Source organism: Cottoperca gobio, chromosome 7 (genome assembly GCF_900634415.1).
Source record: "Cottoperca gobio chromosome 7, fCotGob3.1, whole genome shotgun sequence".
NCBI lineage: Eukaryota > Metazoa > Chordata > Actinopteri > Perciformes > Bovichtidae > Cottoperca > Cottoperca gobio.
The window spans coordinates 10,137,050-10,155,504 of record NC_041361.1 but is presented as its reverse complement, the minus strand read 5'-3'; the positions used below and the strand labels follow the sequence as shown (position 1 = coordinate 10,155,504).

General features: G+C 38.9%; 3 protein-coding genes across 6 annotated transcripts; all 3 read right to left on the bottom strand.

The window, feature by feature from the left end:
- Positions 1 to 71: 71 nt before the first annotated feature.
- senp1 (SUMO specific peptidase 1) lies at positions 72 to 7,771 on the bottom strand. 3 transcript variants are annotated; one of them, XM_029435491.1, is made up of 19 exons: positions 7,087 to 7,771; positions 6,795 to 6,853; positions 6,526 to 6,683; positions 6,359 to 6,434; positions 6,055 to 6,247; positions 5,684 to 5,819; positions 5,478 to 5,596; positions 4,761 to 5,044; positions 4,574 to 4,637; positions 4,255 to 4,293; positions 4,073 to 4,157; positions 3,824 to 3,964; positions 3,275 to 3,403; positions 2,572 to 2,775; positions 2,406 to 2,485; positions 2,200 to 2,284; positions 1,868 to 1,891; positions 1,295 to 1,390; positions 72 to 1,214 (listed from the first exon to the last, which is right to left on the bottom strand). In XM_029435491.1, exons 1-19 carry the CDS (start codon positions 7,218 to 7,220, stop codon positions 1,152 to 1,154), a joined length of 2,169 nt encoding a protein of 722 aa, XP_029291351.1. In that variant the 5' UTR covers positions 7,221 to 7,771; the 3' UTR covers positions 72 to 1,151. The 3 variants fall into 3 exon arrangements, with proteins under 3 accessions (XP_029291351.1, XP_029291353.1, XP_029291354.1); XM_029435493.1 differs by having other exon boundaries at positions 4,761 to 5,023; XM_029435494.1 differs by lacking the exon at positions 1,868 to 1,891 and having other exon boundaries at positions 7,087 to 7,770.
- A 1,151-nt stretch (positions 7,772 to 8,922) lies between these two features.
- On the bottom strand, positions 8,923 to 14,647 carry LOC115011098 (protein lifeguard 2-like). Its single transcript, XM_029436054.1, has 12 exons — positions 14,243 to 14,647; positions 12,425 to 12,509; positions 12,180 to 12,268; positions 11,981 to 12,045; positions 11,829 to 11,882; positions 11,663 to 11,713; positions 11,527 to 11,566; positions 11,257 to 11,294; positions 11,021 to 11,108; positions 10,783 to 10,878; positions 10,476 to 10,529; positions 8,923 to 10,324 (listed from the first exon to the last, which is right to left on the bottom strand). The coding sequence occupies exons 1-12, from the start codon at positions 14,255 to 14,257 to the stop codon at positions 10,175 to 10,177; spliced, it is 825 nt and encodes a 274-aa protein (XP_029291914.1). The 5' UTR covers positions 14,258 to 14,647; the 3' UTR covers positions 8,923 to 10,174.
- A 432-nt stretch (positions 14,648 to 15,079) lies between these two features.
- Positions 15,080 to 17,858, bottom strand: mfsd5 (major facilitator superfamily domain containing 5). Of its 2 annotated transcripts, none has more exons than XM_029436052.1 (2): positions 17,711 to 17,858; positions 15,080 to 17,340 (listed from the first exon to the last, which is right to left on the bottom strand). In XM_029436052.1, the coding sequence occupies exon 2, from the start codon at positions 17,257 to 17,259 to the stop codon at positions 15,811 to 15,813; it is 1,449 nt and encodes a 482-aa protein (XP_029291912.1). In that variant the 5' UTR covers positions 17,260 to 17,340; positions 17,711 to 17,858; the 3' UTR covers positions 15,080 to 15,810. The 2 variants fall into 2 exon arrangements, with proteins under 2 accessions (XP_029291912.1, XP_029291913.1); XM_029436053.1 differs by lacking the exon at positions 17,711 to 17,858 and adding an exon at positions 17,502 to 17,660.
- Positions 17,859 to 18,455: the final 597 nt, after the last annotated feature.

The following is an 18,455-nucleotide window of genomic DNA, read 5'->3' as shown; positions in this document are numbered from 1 at the left end:
TGTGCTTTTTGTATCACAAGGGACCATTTCTTGTTAATAGATAATGCACTTTAAATAAGCCAAGACACATGACCGGGTTATCTGTTTATCAAATGTGGCAGTTTTTATATCAAACCCAAAAGACTTTGAGGTAATACACAAAGAACAGTCACAATACATGAGCAGTTATTACTAAAACAGACTAGATAAAAATAGATAGGAAAAACGTAAATAAAAGTATATTACACTGTTCAAGAGGCTGTATATGTTTTAAGTATGTACATAGTTCAAAATATACTGAATTTGCCCAAAAGTTGCTGTAAAAGAGATTCTGAATTACATAAAATAGACTTTGAACCTTAATTTACAATCTTTTATCAAGACTAACAGATGAGGGTTTATTAACCCTGCTTTTTCAAGGTGTAACAGACTGATTACACCTGCAAGTCCGTGGCAAGGTAAAACATTGTATTTTCATTATAAATCATACTCTGAGGCAATACATGACAACCTCTGTGCCTTTTAAATCAAACAAATTACAAAAATAGTTCTGTTTTAGGTGAAATGTTTATAATATGGAAGAAAATAAAAGTCTCATGCCCAAATACAAAGACACCGATTTTTAAGACTAGATGCCATTCAAATGTCACGGTAGTCAAATGTTCCTTTGAGCGTACTAAAGAGTATCAAACAACGACAGTGACACCAAAATGTATCATTACTGACGTTATTAAAAAAAAATGATGCAGCTTAACACACTCATCTCCCTGTAAGACAAAAAAACTGTAAACTTTGCATGTCTGCATTAAACTGAACATTGCAGCTCAGAGTATGGTTTGTAAGTCAGTACAGTTGTGCCCAGGCAATACAAAACACACAGTGTTTTCAGCTGCTATACTGACGCTCCATGGGTGCACCAAAAAATAACAAAGTGTAGTAGAGGACTTGGAGGCTGCGCTTGGTGCTCCAGCAACATCCCAGCAGCTAAGATCAGCTGAGGGTTCGATTGACGGTAGAGATTGTACCAGAGCTGGTTCCTGATGTGATGAGCTGGTGTTCACGTCTTTCCCAGAACGACGTGCTGTAAGCGGATCCTGCTGTCGAGCGTAGCTCAGCCGTCGCCACGACTCGTATTTCTAACATCACGAGACGACAAGTTCACAATCCTCATATCACAATAGTTTATGGTTCAGAATCTCCCAAACAATCCTCCTCCTGAAGTAGGGCATGTGTTTCTGTGAAGAGAAGAGAGGTCACGTAAGACATTTTTAGGCCACGATCATGACGATTACCAGATAGATCTGTTTGTGATTACCTGTGTGAATGTGATTGGCTTGTCTTTGGTAATGTAGTCTGCATATTTGCATGTGAACATTCCACAGTCGCTACCATTCATCTGCTGTGGGATTTCCTGAGAGCAGAAGAGGAATTAAGATGTTATTGGACATTACACAATGACTAACTATCTGTACAGACTTGAGAGGATATTTGATTAACACTAATGATTGACTAATCACTTAACCAACTGCTAAGAATGTGATTTAAATATAACATTTCTATCATGTTTAGTGTGACATTCGTCCTAGAATCCAACATCATGAGATATTTAGCATTATTAATAGATTTCTTTTCAACATAAAGCAACATCAGCACCTTACAGCTGTGGTAAATTAAATATTTATGTACAGTACATGCAGTATTTATTATGGCATTTTATCACATTAAATCATTAATAGATTTTTCAGAGTAGTATAGTTTCTCTTCATTTGATATTTCAGATTATTGTTTATGCTTTGAAGCTAGGAGAAGGGCTGCTTCTGACAGCATTCTACAGAAGGGGACAAAACAAGGAACATACAACAAAGTTTCATGTTTAAAAATGTGTCACCTGTTTGTAAGAAGACTTGGCATCCTATAAAACGGAAATATTTAATCACTTTATTCAAAATCCAAGCACTTTTCAAACCTTGAAAACACCACAACAAAATTCAAAGGATTTCCAGCACCTGTAGGAACCCTGAATATTATGAATATTACAACTAGTCCACTGTTTAACAATGATGCAGTGCAGGACAAACCTAAACAAGCTGGCCAATGATGGAGGCACCATTTGCTCCAAAAACTTTAAGCCGATAATAAGAAACCCATCTCAAAATGATTTGGCACAACTATGAAAACAGACAACTTAATTCTCTCCGCCCTCGCGTGTTTAGGACTTACATTGCGCTTTTTGCTGTGCATAGTCCAGTCTGATGTATCCAGTTCTTTGCCCTTCTTGTCCTTACTTTCCTGTCGCAGGTATTCTCTGGGGAATCAAAAATAAATTACTTTCTATTCATGGCTCATGAAAATCAATTTGCAGGAGTTACATTTACCTCTCCAAATACATCCCATTCAACAAACGCACATCTGATACCGAAACTTACAGCAATACTCTGCATGCTTCATCATTGTTTCCTCCCATGGAATCAAAGTACATGATAGCCTTTTTGCGGAAATCCACCACCTGAGAGAAAGATTTGCACAATAAAAAACAATAGAAATCCCAAGATTGTTACATCCAGGTTCACAATGGTGGTCATTAAGACTTACAGAGAGGCACCAGTGAACCCCCAAGTGGACAGGAACCAGCAGTATGTCTTTAGAAAAGATGTCCATCTTTTTGGTCCAGCGGCGGACAGTAGAGTAGCCACTGCTGCGCAGCTTGGGATAGAAAAAAGTGCTGAACGTATTGACTGATGGCATGCTTGGGTCCTTGCTGCGCTCCACCAGCAAGTTCATGTAAAAGTTGATCACCTGAGAGAATAAGGAGGGAGAGTTTCAATTAACTGAACAAGCACAATGGCATAGCTCAGTTGTGCAACAATTACTACATGTACATTATAAAATGTATAGTTCTGGTACTTGAGTATGATTGGCTGAGTCGTGTTCCAATCCGTTGTTAACAACTACAAACACAGCTGTGACCGCATTACAATAGTATCAGTGCGCCAATTAGTTGTTGCGTTTAACTTATGAAACCTTGCCAGGTACATGTAGTAACTATTTTATAAAAGCAATAATCCACTTGCGTTGTTAGGCATGACACACCGTAGCCGTTTTAAAAATCACTCTAAATGGCGGCCTCTCGTGTTAATGCTTAAATATGAATCATGGATATGTATTTTTTTTTGTATATTAGTATGTATGCATAACAAAAGACGAGTTTGTCCATCCGGTGCTAAATTAATGCCTGCTGATAATTCACACAACACACACACACACAGATGTAACCTTGAGGATAATGTGCACTCACCTCATCGTTGAGCCAGTTGAGGTTGCTGAGGGTCTGCAGGTCTTTGCGAGTGAGGCTGAGACCAAAACCTTCACTTAAAACTTCATGATTGGCTCCTCTCAGCGCCCGGTTCACCTCGGCATCCATTTCCTTAATAGATGCAGCACACGTGAATAAGTGAAAAGGCAGGAAATATTAACTTAAAGCTTGACGGCGTACAGAAACAAAAGAAAACCGTCGTTACACACGGTTGTATCCTGAATTATAATACTTTCATTATGTCTGGTCCTATTGTTTTGAACCATAGTTTGGGACTTGATGGGGGGGGGGGGAAACTATTTGCTCTTGCAGCACAGAGCACTTAATGTCAGTTTGAAGGAACTCACTAAAACCCAAAATGCAGGTAATTTCAGGCAAACGTTTTGTGACTCTTTACTTTCAAACTGCTTTAGACAGAAGAAATTCAGAAACACATAATCTTACATCTTAAATAAAGTAAATTGGTGGGTCAACTAAATACATGCTATACATGGTAAACAAACTTGATAAATTAAGACACAATGACCACACCTCTGTGAGTTCAGGGAATTCTGGTTTCTCTTCCAAAGGCTTCGGTTCTTCTATCACAAGAGTCAAAGGAACTTCCTTCTCCAAAGGAACTCGAACGTGGACCTCCACATCTGGGCTGCGTTGCCCCTCTTCAGACAAGCGCTGGGAACCAGTAACAACAGGACACCGGTAAGTGGGAGAAAACTAACTGAGAAACAACAGCTATTATACAAATGAATCTGAAAGAGGGCTTCAGTGTTGCACACTCACTTGTCTCAGCAGCAAAGCAGTCAGGGCCTTCTGCTCTTCAATATGTCTCCATCTTTCTCTTGCCCGGGAGTCATACATACTCGTCCTACAGGGACAAAAGATACACGTTTTCCTCCGTTCAAAAATACCATCAGTGAATAATGGATCAATTATATAATTAAAACACGTAGGAGTGTACTTACAATTCTTTGATCCATAACTCTGCTTGGAAGCATGGAACACTGTGAAGACAGAGAAATGTGTAAACAAACAAAACTCCCGAGTTGACTCTAAGCTTTGATGACAAGTCATTGTTTTGCACAAAGCATCACAGACTTAACATGGTGTGTTCTTAGAACTTATTAAATTACCAGCATCAAATATGAAATGTTTAGACATCAACATCTTGGTCAAAGCTTGTATGACATTAAATCATATTACATTATTAAATAGTTAAATGTATCTTGTGACAAAACAATGAAAGGAACAAAATGGCAACACTGAGTGAAAACAAATACTAACCTTGAGCTGTCTTGCTTTTTACCCTTTTGCTCATTTACAATAATTACAGAGTCACCATCTTGAGCTGCAAGAAAAGAAAATGATTTTACAACCAAAAAAGAAATGTGGAAGCAGCAAATATTCAATTCACTTATGCTAACCTCTTTCACAATGCCTTGTCCACACACAAGTTGGTGAGAAATTGTACCTGATGATTGTGTGTCCTGAAAGGAGTTATCCTGCAGAGCAGATGGAGAGGGAGTTGATGTGAGAGTAGCTGCTCTGCTGGAACTGGGGTCTGTGTCCAGAGACCACATCTGGATCCCTGGCCTGCTGGAGGTCCCACCTGGGCTGGGGAGGTTGCTGGAGCTGTGGCTAGATATCCCCCTGGGGCTGGGGGGACTGCTGGCTCCCTCTGAAGTCCCTCCCGCTGCTGACCCAGTAGGTGAAGAGAACGGTTGCAGTCTGCGGCTGGAAATCAGGAAACTGGTACTGATGAGAAATTGACAGGAATAAGCCAAAACGATCTAATTACAGTCCAGAACTGTCAAAAGGATAGACATGGTACTATTAAAATTCATTATTTTAATTCACTACCCCTATAAATGTAGGGAGAGTTTGTGATAGATGCATAGTATATTCCTTGTATGCCCGTTCCATCTACAAAGAATACATGCGACGACCATCGAGTATCCGTCAACAATGTCCAGGCTACGCAGAGTGAGCAACTGACACAAAAAAATAAGAGTTTTGGAAAAAGTGCCATAGTTGACCTTATATGCTTTGGGAGCAACACACTGGACTGTGACTTAATTCTGACAGAACTCTTTCTCTGTGGCCTCCCAACTCTGTATTCATTAGTATATTTAATTAACAGTTTGAATATGGCACTGTTCAACTCTACTGTAATTGTATGGATACGTACAAATCTCTGTGTGACCTCACGATGGCGTGTGAGCTGCCGTTGTGAAGGAATGTTGACTGACCACCAGAGACCATGTTCAGAAGCTGCCTGTAGACCTCCTTCTCCTCTTCACAAACAGACTGTACAAACACAGAGGAGAACCATCAAATGAACGAAGAAACAAACCAACCGAGTTAGAAGGAATTACATTTGTCCTGATGTCTGACCTCCTGTGCTGTGCAGCGGGGCCTGGCATTGTGCAGGCGCCCAGATGAGGTGCTGTGTGTTGGGCTCTGCACCACCTTGATGGGAAAAGTCTTCTCATACATGTTGGTGCAGGAGCTGCTTGCCACTCCACTAAAACTGCAGACACAAAATATGTAATAAATCAAAACAACATCAGCTGACAATAGTTCAAACAGTATGATCACACATCAAAAAACAAACGCAACTATGCAAAGTGGATATCAGGGTTCAACCTTAATGTTTTGGTTTTTTTTACTTGCCGACTGGGCACTGATTTACTTGCACTGGGCAAGTGGACAATCCTTATTGTTGAGTTTTTTTTCTAGGGAGGTAAAAAAGATGCAATAAATACCTTGGTGTTCCATATGGTCGGAGGTTTAGGGGCCTGCCTAGCCGTGGAGATGGGTGCAATTTTGGTGTTATGGAAGGTGGTAAGTTGACCAAGTGCCCATTTGTTTTTGGCACTTCACGATGTGTAGGACTCATGCACACTTTTCGCCTACAGACTTTTAATCCCATAATGGTCTTCTCATTGCGCAACCATTCTAGAGTTGGAAGAGAAAAAAACAGTACAATAATTAACTTCCCTCAAAGATCTTAAAGCCTTAGCAAACTTGAGGCAAAAGCTTATACAATGCATTCAGTGACAATGTTACCTGATTTGGATGTTTTCCACTCCAAAGTTGTTGAGGGAGCAGCAAACTCCTCATCCAGACAGTTCCTTTCAACAATCTTAAACCAAACGCACATATGAAGTGTTTAAGTAAAAACAAACGATTGTTTTGACATCTCTACAGTCAGTCCACAAGCATTTTTTCCTTACTGGCATCCCTGTCCAGACTGCTGCTGATGTTGAGGGCTGGGGTTCTCCAGGTGGAGGACCAGGGGAGGCAGGCATTATATTTGTCATCCATGTAGCCACACTGGAGCTGTGACTCTTAACTCCTTCAGCCGCAACCTTGACTGTGTCAATAAGATTGCCTAGAGAAATTTTAAACAGACAGACAACATTGTAAGTAGCATAATACTTAAATAACTATATCGTTGCATATACTAACACCCTAATATGTAACAAAGTGAGTGCTTAATTACCCATTCGAGATTTCTTTAGAATTAAACCATCTTGTTCGAGGTTATGTCCATCTTCCAAACTTAAGGGAGGAAAAACAGATTGATGCTAGACGGTTAATACTTTCATTTCGACAAACTGAAAATAAACAATTTCGTCACATAACAAATCGTTGAAAAGACGCAATGCATTGCGGTTCTACGGAAACGGTAGTTAAATTGACTCATAAAATTACTTAAAAGCAAATTAGGTCCGGTCTTTTTAAACCTACTGACTTTTGGCTACACATGGGAATAATGCAGTTACAGCTCATACCATTCAAATCGTCTTTTCCTTCTCACTGGACAGTCTCCCGGTGCCGGGTGTGCATCAGAGTGCTCTGCAGCTGGTACACCATTGCGAAGATTGGCAAAGCTTGTTTCTATCCATTCGTAGATTTGATTCAACATGGCTCAAAAGTTCGGTCGGTTTAAAGATAAATCGCTATAGCTGCTTTCAGTGTACCTATCAATATAGTCAAACCAAATGAAGCTAACGCGCTTCATTCGACTGAGCCAGGTTAGCAGAGGCTATTTCAAATGCTAACACTCTTCACAATTAACATTTTACTTTCCCACGAAACGAGCTAACCGTTAGCTAGTTAGCTGAGAATTAGCTAGTTGCCTGGCTAGCACACTAAGCTAACTACCTCGCTAGCTAACAGTGCTAGCTACACGGCTAATTTATGGAAGTATGTTTAAATTCCAACAGGAATGCGACAAGTCGCAACCAACGCGTTCGGAAAAAAGTTCATCATCTTGAGTCACACCCTTACTCATTTATATATCCTTAGCGTGACTTTAAATTGTATATAAACTCGTTGAAGAATATTATCTCCCGCTTCTTCCTCATTCAAAACCACAACATGGCTGAACAAGACGCTCCACCATCGCACATTGTGATTGGATGACTGGATGCTGTAAATCCGAGTGTAGCCGACATCTACTGGTTGATTGCAGCCAGGAGGAGACCATTTAACATCACGTCACACCCGCCGGCATTGACATTTTACACTGTTAATATAATTTGTTAGACAATATGAGTAACACATCACTAAGCCATGTTGTTTTCTTTTTCTTTTTTTATTATTGGAAAAGGTATTTAATCATAAACAGAATGTTTTTAGCTTCACAAACTTATTTCCCTCCTTTTTTTGATTACATTTAATTCAAGGCTTAACTCTTTTGAATATACAAACAAGGGTTTTATAGTGTGACTGCTGATTCGATAGCACTATTGTTATTTAAATTGTTATTCAATTTATTTCTATTCTTTTTTTTGTTTGGTCTGCTACTACTTCTGCTTACTTTCAGCTACAGTTCAGCTCTTTTAAGGACATGTATCCTTGTGTTGAACTTTTGTTCTACCTTTTATGCCTTTTAAAGTATAAAGTATTTCTTCTTTCAGCCTTTTAAGTTAATTCATTTCAACTTCCACCTTTTGACAGTATTTGAGTTCAGCTTCCAGCATTTCTAGAATGTATTGTTTTTCAGCAGTGAAGTGCAATGTCTTTGTGCATAAATACTTCAAAATATTAAGCAATGCTTTCCAATTCAAGTCTGCATTTACACACTTTTTCTGCACAAAATGCATTTTCTAGTTATATTCTCTTATTAGGGTATTATAATTATTTAATTATCAACTTATTTAGAATATTTATTTGTCTCTCATTGCATTGTTTTGTTTTTTAAATATTTATTTAGGCTACACAGGCGTAGACATAGGCGTCTTCTCTGATTTTCTAATTATATTTTGAATGAAATAATCAGACACATGTAGTCACAAAGTGTTTTCTAAGATGTTTTAATCATTTTCTAAGATGTCTTAATAATTCATAATGATGCATAACATATTCCAATAGGTTTTGAGTATTTCTCTTCCATCTGTAACTAATTGAATTGACAGATGGCAACAATGCAAAAATATTGGGGGATGAGTGAAGAGGCCCAGGTAGATCATTAGTTCAGCTCTGTGTTGGAAATGATTAGGTTGCCTGTGCATCAAAATGCAGAATAGTCCAGCAGTACATGACGTTTACCTAACCATAGTCCTCAAATTGGCTACCTATACCTTAACTGTGTGGGTGAATCAGCCAGAGAGAGACCCAGTGAGTCCATTCATACACATTCACCCTTTAATAAATCAATACAGTAACACCAATATGAAATGCAGGGTGCTCTATAAACAATATACTACATCAATATCATCAAATAAAGATAGTCCAAGGCCACTTTAGACGACGTATGAATTCATTTCAAGTTTCAAACTCACCATTATATATATATATCACACACTTTCTGAAATATATATTTCATTCTGTCATAAAAAAATAAACTTCAAATGTCATAAAATATAGCATTCAAGCCTTCCACAAATGCAGGCATTATCAAAATGTACAATAGATTCCATGCATTTATGGCACTGTCTTGTTTATTTTCAATTATCATGAGTCACCACTTCAAACTAATCAAATGTTTAAATAATATTAGGACCAAAAACTATAATGCCATCAATTAAGGTTTGCCCAAACTAAATGTCTTTAATGAAAGATTTTTTTTTTTTTAAAAGATAGTCGACACAATCTTCATTCAAAACATTTCAGGTTCAATCATACATATTAAATAAATGATATACAAAACATAAACAATACAACAATGTCAATACAATGTATGACAGCCTCAGAGTTAAATGGGGTAAAACCATGAGTAAAATAAAAACAGACCAAACAGTATACAGTAAATATGGGTAACAAATTAAGGCAGAGATGTAATTCACAGTATTGAGACAACATTAGATATGCTTAAAAATACAATAAACTTATTTTATAAAGTTAGATTTGAGCTTCCAGTCAACAAATCAACACTCACAGCAAAAGCCCAATGATTGAATGACCACACTTGGCAAAGTTAGGGCTTTTTAAGAGTCATGCATAATGTATTGTAGATCACATACCTCTTGAAGAGCACGGACATCTATTGTATGAAAGACATTTATGATATCTAGGCAGGAACGGACATAAAGACACCCATACAGCTTTAGATGGACACTCACAGTATGTGTTATCTATGTTAAATGGAGGAAGATCACTGATTGTTTCTTGTTGGTAAAGCTAGTAAGCTAACCCTAAAATGTGGTGTGGGTTCACAACATGCTCGAGAGGAGGGAGAGGTTGTAGACATTTTGGATGTGAACACTGACACACATCTATGTACATGTATTTTGGCCTGGTCAGTATCAGGCAAAAAATAAATAAAGCTGTTACAATTGCAAGCATTGTTATCACAATCACACCAATCACAAAACTTTAAAAGATTCTTATGTCTGGCTAAATGTTGTCTGTAGGTAAGAAAGGTGGGGCGATGGTTTACTCTTGTTTCGTTCCAAAGATTTGGAGGAAGAAGGAGAAGATGTAGATGATATCTAGGTAGATGTTGAGAGTGGCGAAGACGTACTCTTCTGGACTAAGAGTGTAGCGCTTGTTCCCCATGAGGAGCTGGGTGTCAAATGCCAAAAACTGCAACAGAAAATAAAGCAGTAAGTAAGACATCTTTTTGTTTAAATGGTCATATATATATATATATATATATATATATATATATATATATATATATATATATATATATATATATATAGAGTTGACTGTCAGTAATGGTCTGTACTCTTACCATGGTAAACAATATGGCTCCCAAGGCAGCGTAGGTTGCATCCAACCAGGGTACCTAAATGGTGAAAATGGCATGTGATGTGAGTGTTTAGATCCCAACATAAAAGTTCCACTATGTAATATCTGAATGCATATGATGGTACAATTCATAATTATGACCTCAATTTATAGTTGAGTCTGCATTAGTCTCATGCCAAATATTTGTCAAACTTTAAATGTACATTTGTATTTGATGGAACTATAACCTGGTTGTTTGGGAGTCATCCTTACATAACTCATAACCGGTGTAATTGCACAGTCATACTTACATATTGAAAGGGAAGGACGAGTGTCAGCACCAGTCCGGAGACAAACATCACCATGCAGAAGACAAAGAGCACGCCTTGGTATGATGTCACGTCGAACTGGATGGAGAAAGCACATGAAATCAAACCTGTGTTAATCCAACAACGTGAAGAGCTGACACACGTGAATGATTTCCACTCATGCATACAGTACATCAGATTATATATAAAGTGCAGTTAAGGAAAAACATTATTTTCTCACCTTAGTTTGGAAGCTGAAGACTGTGACCAGGAGACAGACTGCTGCTGTGATGCCCAGACACATCACCACCGACTTGGTGTTGTAGAAGCTGTTAAAACAAGAAACATGCAAACGAAACTTGCTGAAAATGTTTTTAAGACATTAAAAACAAAACACAGTGTATGTAGGCCTACATAGGATGCAAAGGCCAACATGCTGGCTAAGGAGAGAGTCTGTGAGAAAACATAAAAGTGTACCTGGACAACATCCCTGTCATGTAGGAGAGGGAGAGGGTCTGTAACAGAACATGATAGTCATGTTAAAAAGCAGGAATTTGTTATATAAAATATATTCATACATTCATTTTAGCGGTCAATTTGCAAACATGAATGAACAAATATTGTCAATCTATGAGTCTAAACCTCCATCTGTTTGATTTGATTTGTAAACAGTGCTAATGAAGAACACAACATTGAGTCTAGACATTAAATGTTTATAAAATACATAAATGTCTGCTTTGTACTTACAAAGATGCCAAGCAGAATCAGATTCCATGGAAACTGTCTCCTGTAGGAGTGAGGACAAGTGTCAAGTGTCAACACTAAGTGATTTATGTTATTATTTTTATGAGGATGTCCATTCAATAATAAAAAAAAGACTTACCTTGGTGCAGAGCAGCAAGACAGGGTCAGATATGTGACAAAGAACACAGCGCTGTTAAACAACATAAACATTGTTAGATATTTTGTTAGATAGAAGTGACATGAACCAACAATGTACTGAGGAACTGTGTATTACCGACTTCAGACTGACTAAACCTGTTACTTACTAAGAGGCCCAGTACCAGCCAGGGTTGCTTTGAATGTAGTCCTTCACGGGATCACTAAAAATAACAGTCTTAAGTAAGATCACTACCCAGAATCACTTGTTCAATATTGTTAAACATGAGAGAAATGTGAAAAAGATTAGTCTAAAACTCACCAGAATGTGAAAAGGGACACAATAGCGAGAGTGACCAAAAGCTGGATCATCAAGATGGTGTACACCTAAAAGAAAGCAACTCAGAATGATTATTTTTTTGCATAATTGTACATGATTAACACTGTTAACTGAGGTAAATTATTAGTGATGCACAACATTCACAACAGAGCTATTATTGTGATTCTTAATCTTTTGATACCTTACGGATGAAGATCCTCCTGACGTTGAGATCATCCCAGGTGAACTCTGTGAGCATCTCAACATCATTGTAGCAAGGAGCACTGGTGCCTTGAGAAATACATTTATTTAGGACATTTTGGTGGTTAGGATGTACAATGCATAACAGCCAATATATACTTCTGTAATCTCATCACCACCACACCATCCCAAACATCGACACGCTAACGTTATGATTAAATAAAGGACGATGAGTTGTTGTCATACTTGCAGTGGCTTCTTCATAGCTGGGAGGAGCTGGTGCGACTAAAGCTTCTCCACTGCCATTGGCGGCTTTGCTTGCAAGTAACAGCTGATACAGGAGCACACAAGATGAACAATGTTAGATTTTAGTTTAGAGTATGATGTTACACATTTTAGGTGAGAGTAAGTCAATAATGCTCCAGATACAGTGTTGCATATGCTTTACTGTTCCCCAGAGTGTCACTAAAGTAACAAGCGTGACATACAAATATGAAATTGTAAAACTTTATGGTGCAAGGAATCACATATAATTCATACTATTCAGGATGATTACAAGTGTCATGATGCAGGAGCTTCTCCATCTTAGAAAATGGAAAACAGGTATTGGGATAAATGGTCATGACGGATTTACAGATGCTGCTGGATGTATTATACAAGGATAAATTACAATAATTTAGACTGTTGTTACTGTAGCAGCCCCTTTAGATATAATACTATAGTACTTTACACTGACACTTCAGCGCACATTTCAAGTGTTGTCATTTTTTAGGCCTACATTTCACTCACACACAAACTGCGTGTCCGACAGCTATAGTTATTTAACTAATTAAGATTTTTTGCTCTTAAATATGATGTTTTTATGAAGATTAAACTACCCAACAGTATAGGCCTAAAGGCTATGGCTAATAAACTATTTTGTATTATCTTTTAAGTCATTTTTAATGTAAAAACTTTGCATAGTTTTTCTGCATTGTGTATATTTACTTTATACTTTTACTTTAATACATTTTCCTGATTATTCTTAATACTTTTGAAAGTTTGATTGATAGGTTGACACATATGGCTGACACCGATCCTGTTGACATCGGCTTGCATTTTCTAACCCAATACTATTTCATATAATAAACTTATATTTGTACAATTATTCTTAATTCTTGTGATTTCTATATTTCATGTGAGTATTACTTCAATAGTTATGATGAGAAATATAGCAGTTACTTGCATCGAAAACGAAAATAATTGGGAGAAAAGCAGTGCTTTTAATGCCAATTCATTAAAAACATATTGCACACACGCACGTAGATGTATATAATTTAGGAAAATAGAGATTCAACCATGGGATTCCACGCTGAAAATGTGCGCAGTTAGAATTGGACGTCACTACGTCAGAGCAGCTAACGTGAACCTCAGCCGACGTCACGGATGCTAACAGTGCATCGGACTTTTCAGCTGCGTTGATGCTAAACGATAATTAACCGGCGATGCTTGAAAAACCCAGAAGGTCGTTTAAAACCACCCAACACTATTCCAACCCTCAAAATCTGGATGTGATATACAAACTGGGACTAGGAGACAAGTAGGAGTTACAACATGGCAAAACAGCGTGTGACGCACTTCATTCATAAACTCAAGTAATATGTAACTGTTTAGCATTGAACACCACAAACAAATATATCAGCAGAAATGAAAATTACAACAAGATTAAGATACCTATAATAATAATAATAATAATAATAATAATAATAATAATAATAATAATAATAGGTTACTCAATGAGTAAACTATTGTTTTAAGGCTAGAAATATGCTGCAGAACACAAAACCAGTCATTAATATGCACTGCTCAAGCTCTAGTTATCATTCATTAAAATGACTTCATCTGGTGGTATTCACTATTGAATAGCCTGCATTGCCAGTAAGCATTTCACAATAGTGACACTAAAGGGACAGAGTAGAGACAGGCATATCAACTGACTTATGTAATACTCAAGTCCCATACAAAAAATCTAAGTATAGAAAAGGATGGAAATATTAACTGAATGATATTAAAGCACAGTCTTACCTTGCCCTGTGTCATGATGCCTGTGTGTCGTCCTGCAGTAGGTAGTCTTTCGTTCTGTATGCCAACCAGTCAATGGAGCTCTGGTGTCTCCTTTCTTGATACAGTATTTCTTACAGAGTCTAGCTAAAGGACTGACAGCTGTGAGAAAGGACCTCAGATTGGTAATGCTCTTCCTGCCTGCTCTGACTGGACACCCTGTGACGATTTGGTGATGCAATCCCAAAACAACGCAGTTAAGACTCGTGCAGATACCCCTCCCTCACCCACAGAGGGGTGTTCTAGCAGCATCCAGGTGAAGCTGCACCATAGAGAAAAGCTGTGACTGTACCAAAGCAGGACTAAAAATGGGGAGGAAGGATGCCTGCATGGTGCGTTATGGAGGAGAGAAGTCGAGAGAAATCTGGAAAAATTATCTGCAGCAAAAACTAGGAGAGGGAGATTAGTTCAATCAATGCTCAATAAAATGTTTTCTGTGAATATAAATAGGCCTCTTGCATTTGAAAACCTGAAACACAGGTTGCTTTTTCCAGTAAAGGTGAACAATTTACAGCTATAACTTTCAAATTAATCCTCATTATTATGAATATTCTATATACGTTTAAATTATTTTTGCCGAATTACTTTTATGCTAAAGAGTTTTTTTATTTTTTATTGAATTAAATCAAAAAGAAGTAGTTAGAAACAATTAGGGCAGTCTTTACTGGGAATACATTTTCCCTTTAAAAATTAGGTAAATACAAATATTCGTACCATTTTGGATTAATTTTATACTGAATAAATATTATAAAACATCAATATGCCAAACAATAGAAATTCCAGTTATATCAGACAAATACATTTTCATTATGTACAATATGTTCACTTTTATTTAAAAGTGTAAAGAGCACAGAAATGTTAAGACAATACAGATAAACTACCCTGATGTTGCAGAAAAATCATTCAAAAGGAAAACTGACCAACTGTAGATTTCTCTACAATAAAAAAAAAAACAGATGAAAAAAAACACATAAATATTTAAAGAACTGACATTCAGATACTGGTCCACATGCTAGTCATGACATTATTTCTTTGGATATTTATTGAGCTCTCTGTAAATTACTTTCATGTCTGTTTTTAAACATATGATGGAACTACTACATTATTGATGGGGATACTGATGGTTGAATTTAGTTATATCCTGTCAAACAAATCCCCCCCCCCCCCCCGTCTCCCTCTAGGTGGAAGCAATGAGGCAATAGCATGTTATCTGGAATAATACAGGAGTTTTGAGATATTCCAGAAATGTAGGTTGTGTGGCCATGTTCCTAAAGCATACCTACAGACAGGATTTGTAAAATTCTCTCCCAAAGAAACAACAAAGAAGTAACAAGGCAACATATAAAAAATAATATTAAATTTAGCTTTTAAATAGCAAAAACTTTGATTTCCTTCACTTTTTCTTTTTTGCATTTGGCAAAACATAGATTTATGTTCCAGTCGAACACATGACGTCTGGACTTTAAGTCACACAAAACTGGCACATTACACATGAAACCAGTCAAGCATAAATGAAAATGTGGACCCTCTTCTCAGAACATCTCCCCCTCCCCTCTGGTTCCTTCCAGTCTCAGGTCTGTGTCATTTCTGCCCAGAGTGAACAGACTGACTACAGCCATCAAAGCTGCCAGCATCATAACTGCACAGCCTCCAAACATGTGGCTGGTGCCGCTGCCCTCCTCCCCTCCACCTGTTCCTGATATCTCCCCATGTAGCGCCAGCAGCCCGAGGCAAGCAAGCAGGTGCAGAGGCAGCCGGAACCAGGCCAGCACGCTGGTCCGCTTCCCCTCTGGGATCACCCTGCCCTGGAGAAAGCTGACTGCAGGAAAGTAGAGTCCGCAGGCCAGCTCCAGCAGCAGGAAGGCCAGAAAGGATTCATGTGGTCTAGGTTGGCCTGGGGCAGTGGAGAAGGTCAGCATGAAGAGGGAGAAGAAAGCCATCAGCACAGCCAGGCAGAGAACATGGCCAGGCTGCAGACGGTAGCGTGTGGAGGTGGCTAGGCGGTAGAGCAAGGAGCCGGCCATGCTGGCAGCCATCAGGCAAGAGAACACTATTCCTAAAGGAGGCCCATGAGGGTCCAGTACAGGGGTCCACAGGAAAACAAAAATGTAGAGGACACTTTCAAATAGAGCCTGCACTCCACCTAAGAGCATAACTCTCCTGTCTGACAGCAGGCAACGCAACCCATCAAAGCAGCTGCGTGAGAAACGGGCCCTCGCAGACAAACGGGTTTCACCTCCATTTGGAGTGCCAAGAGGCAGTTTTTGTTTGTCCCCTTCAGGAACTTCTTCGGCCTCTTCCTTGCCCCAGTCTGTTAGCACCACCCAGCCACAGCACACCAAGCAGGGGATAGCCAGGAGAAAGGGAGCCACCGGCCCCAGGTGGAGCCACTCAGCCAGTAAGTTAGCCACCAACCCTGCTCCCACAGCGAGCCCATGATTCCAGGTAGCAGCTTTTGCGAAGGTACTGGGGATCCAGTCCTTGGGAAAATCGTGGACTTCTACATGACGGTGCACGTACCAGTTTTCAAATGTGGTGGTGAGTAGGGATGTGGACAGACCCCCCAGGATCCGACCCACAATCAAAACAAAGTAGTCTGTGGACAGCTTAGTGAGGCAACAAGCAGAGTAGGACAGGCAGAAGAGAAGACATGTCTGTCTGCGGCCCAAGACTTGAGGGAGCCAGCCTGAAACAGGAGCAAACAGAACACAGGAGGCCAGGCCACACACATATAAGATGGCTATTTGGGATTCCAGGAAGCTGTAGTGGCGGTACAGTTTGTAGAGGTAAGGACCCTGGAGCCAGTCTGCCCACAAAGCCAAAAGGTATGCCCGGAGGAATATACTCTGGAAGCGACGGAACACTGGGTTGGCTACAGCAGTAGGAGTAGACTGAGGTGGGGTGAGGCGGCGAGCTGTGAGCTCCAGGCCAACACACAGGGCAAGCAGGAAAATGATGGCAAGATATGCTGTCACCAACATGGTGTGATAAACTGCACCCACTTGAGGTCAAACCTGAGGTCCTGGGGTGTTTTCAACTCTCTTCTTTCTATTTGTCAGCACCTGTGGAGAGACGAGGGGAACAAGAAGTAAAGACAGAAAGAGGAGCGTTTACGTCACCACGTTAATTCATAGCTAACTTCGCTACTAAGCTTTTACTTTAATGAATTAAACTATTCAACAACACGACACTAGTCAGATAGGGTAGTAGAGTATTGGGTTACCTGCATCAATGAAGGAAAGCTTGACTTGTGACAATTCCGTTTTGTTTACTTATACACGTCAAATGTACCGACGTGCTTTTGTTATTTAGCTAACGCTAGCCTACAAGCTAACGTGCTGCCGACGTTAAGATACAATCGTTGTAACCTGCGACACTATCCTACCATTATGTTTTCTACTATAGTGTAACAAACTATAGGATATATCTTACCGTGCCGTTTGAAGGCGGTTCCATATTAGTTATCGACGTACAAAAGTTTATGAAACATAAAAAGTGATGGATGTTGTATGATAGAGTAGAAAACAGGCCATTCACTTCCGGGATCCGGGATATATTATTTCACCACAAGGTGGCATCACTACTTTGCTTTATGATTTCTTGCAGGTAGGAAAAAGTTGTCTCGTGTTTCCAGACATCAAGTGTTGCAACTTTCTCAGAGAGCCAGTCCATTCTTAAGGTTGATTTGATTCATTTACTAATAGTTCGTCATTTGAAGTAGTAGGCCTACTTTTCCCACGCGCTTTGATAACATCGTCACACAGACTTCATTACAGATGTGTAGGCCTTAAAGCATGCTATAGGCTAATGATAATAAACTAGCATACGTTGTTGTACTCTGTATGACCTAGATTTTTAGCTATGGCAAAAACACAGTGACTCTAAAATGCACAAGCTAACAACTCACAGGGTATTGTGTAAACATGATGACAATTTAAGTCTAATTTAAGATATACCATTGCACACTTCTGGTTGCATTGGGCTACTAATTTCTCAAATCCATACAATCCTAGCCAGTGGTGGAAGAAGTAGACTAATTAGATCCATAACAAGTAAGTGTTCTGCATCCAAAAGCCTAATAAAGTAATAATTACAAGTAAAATAACTCTTTCTTTAGTAAAATGTCCCCTCTGACTGGTGTATTATTATTTATGTCATTATTAGATGTCAATACTGA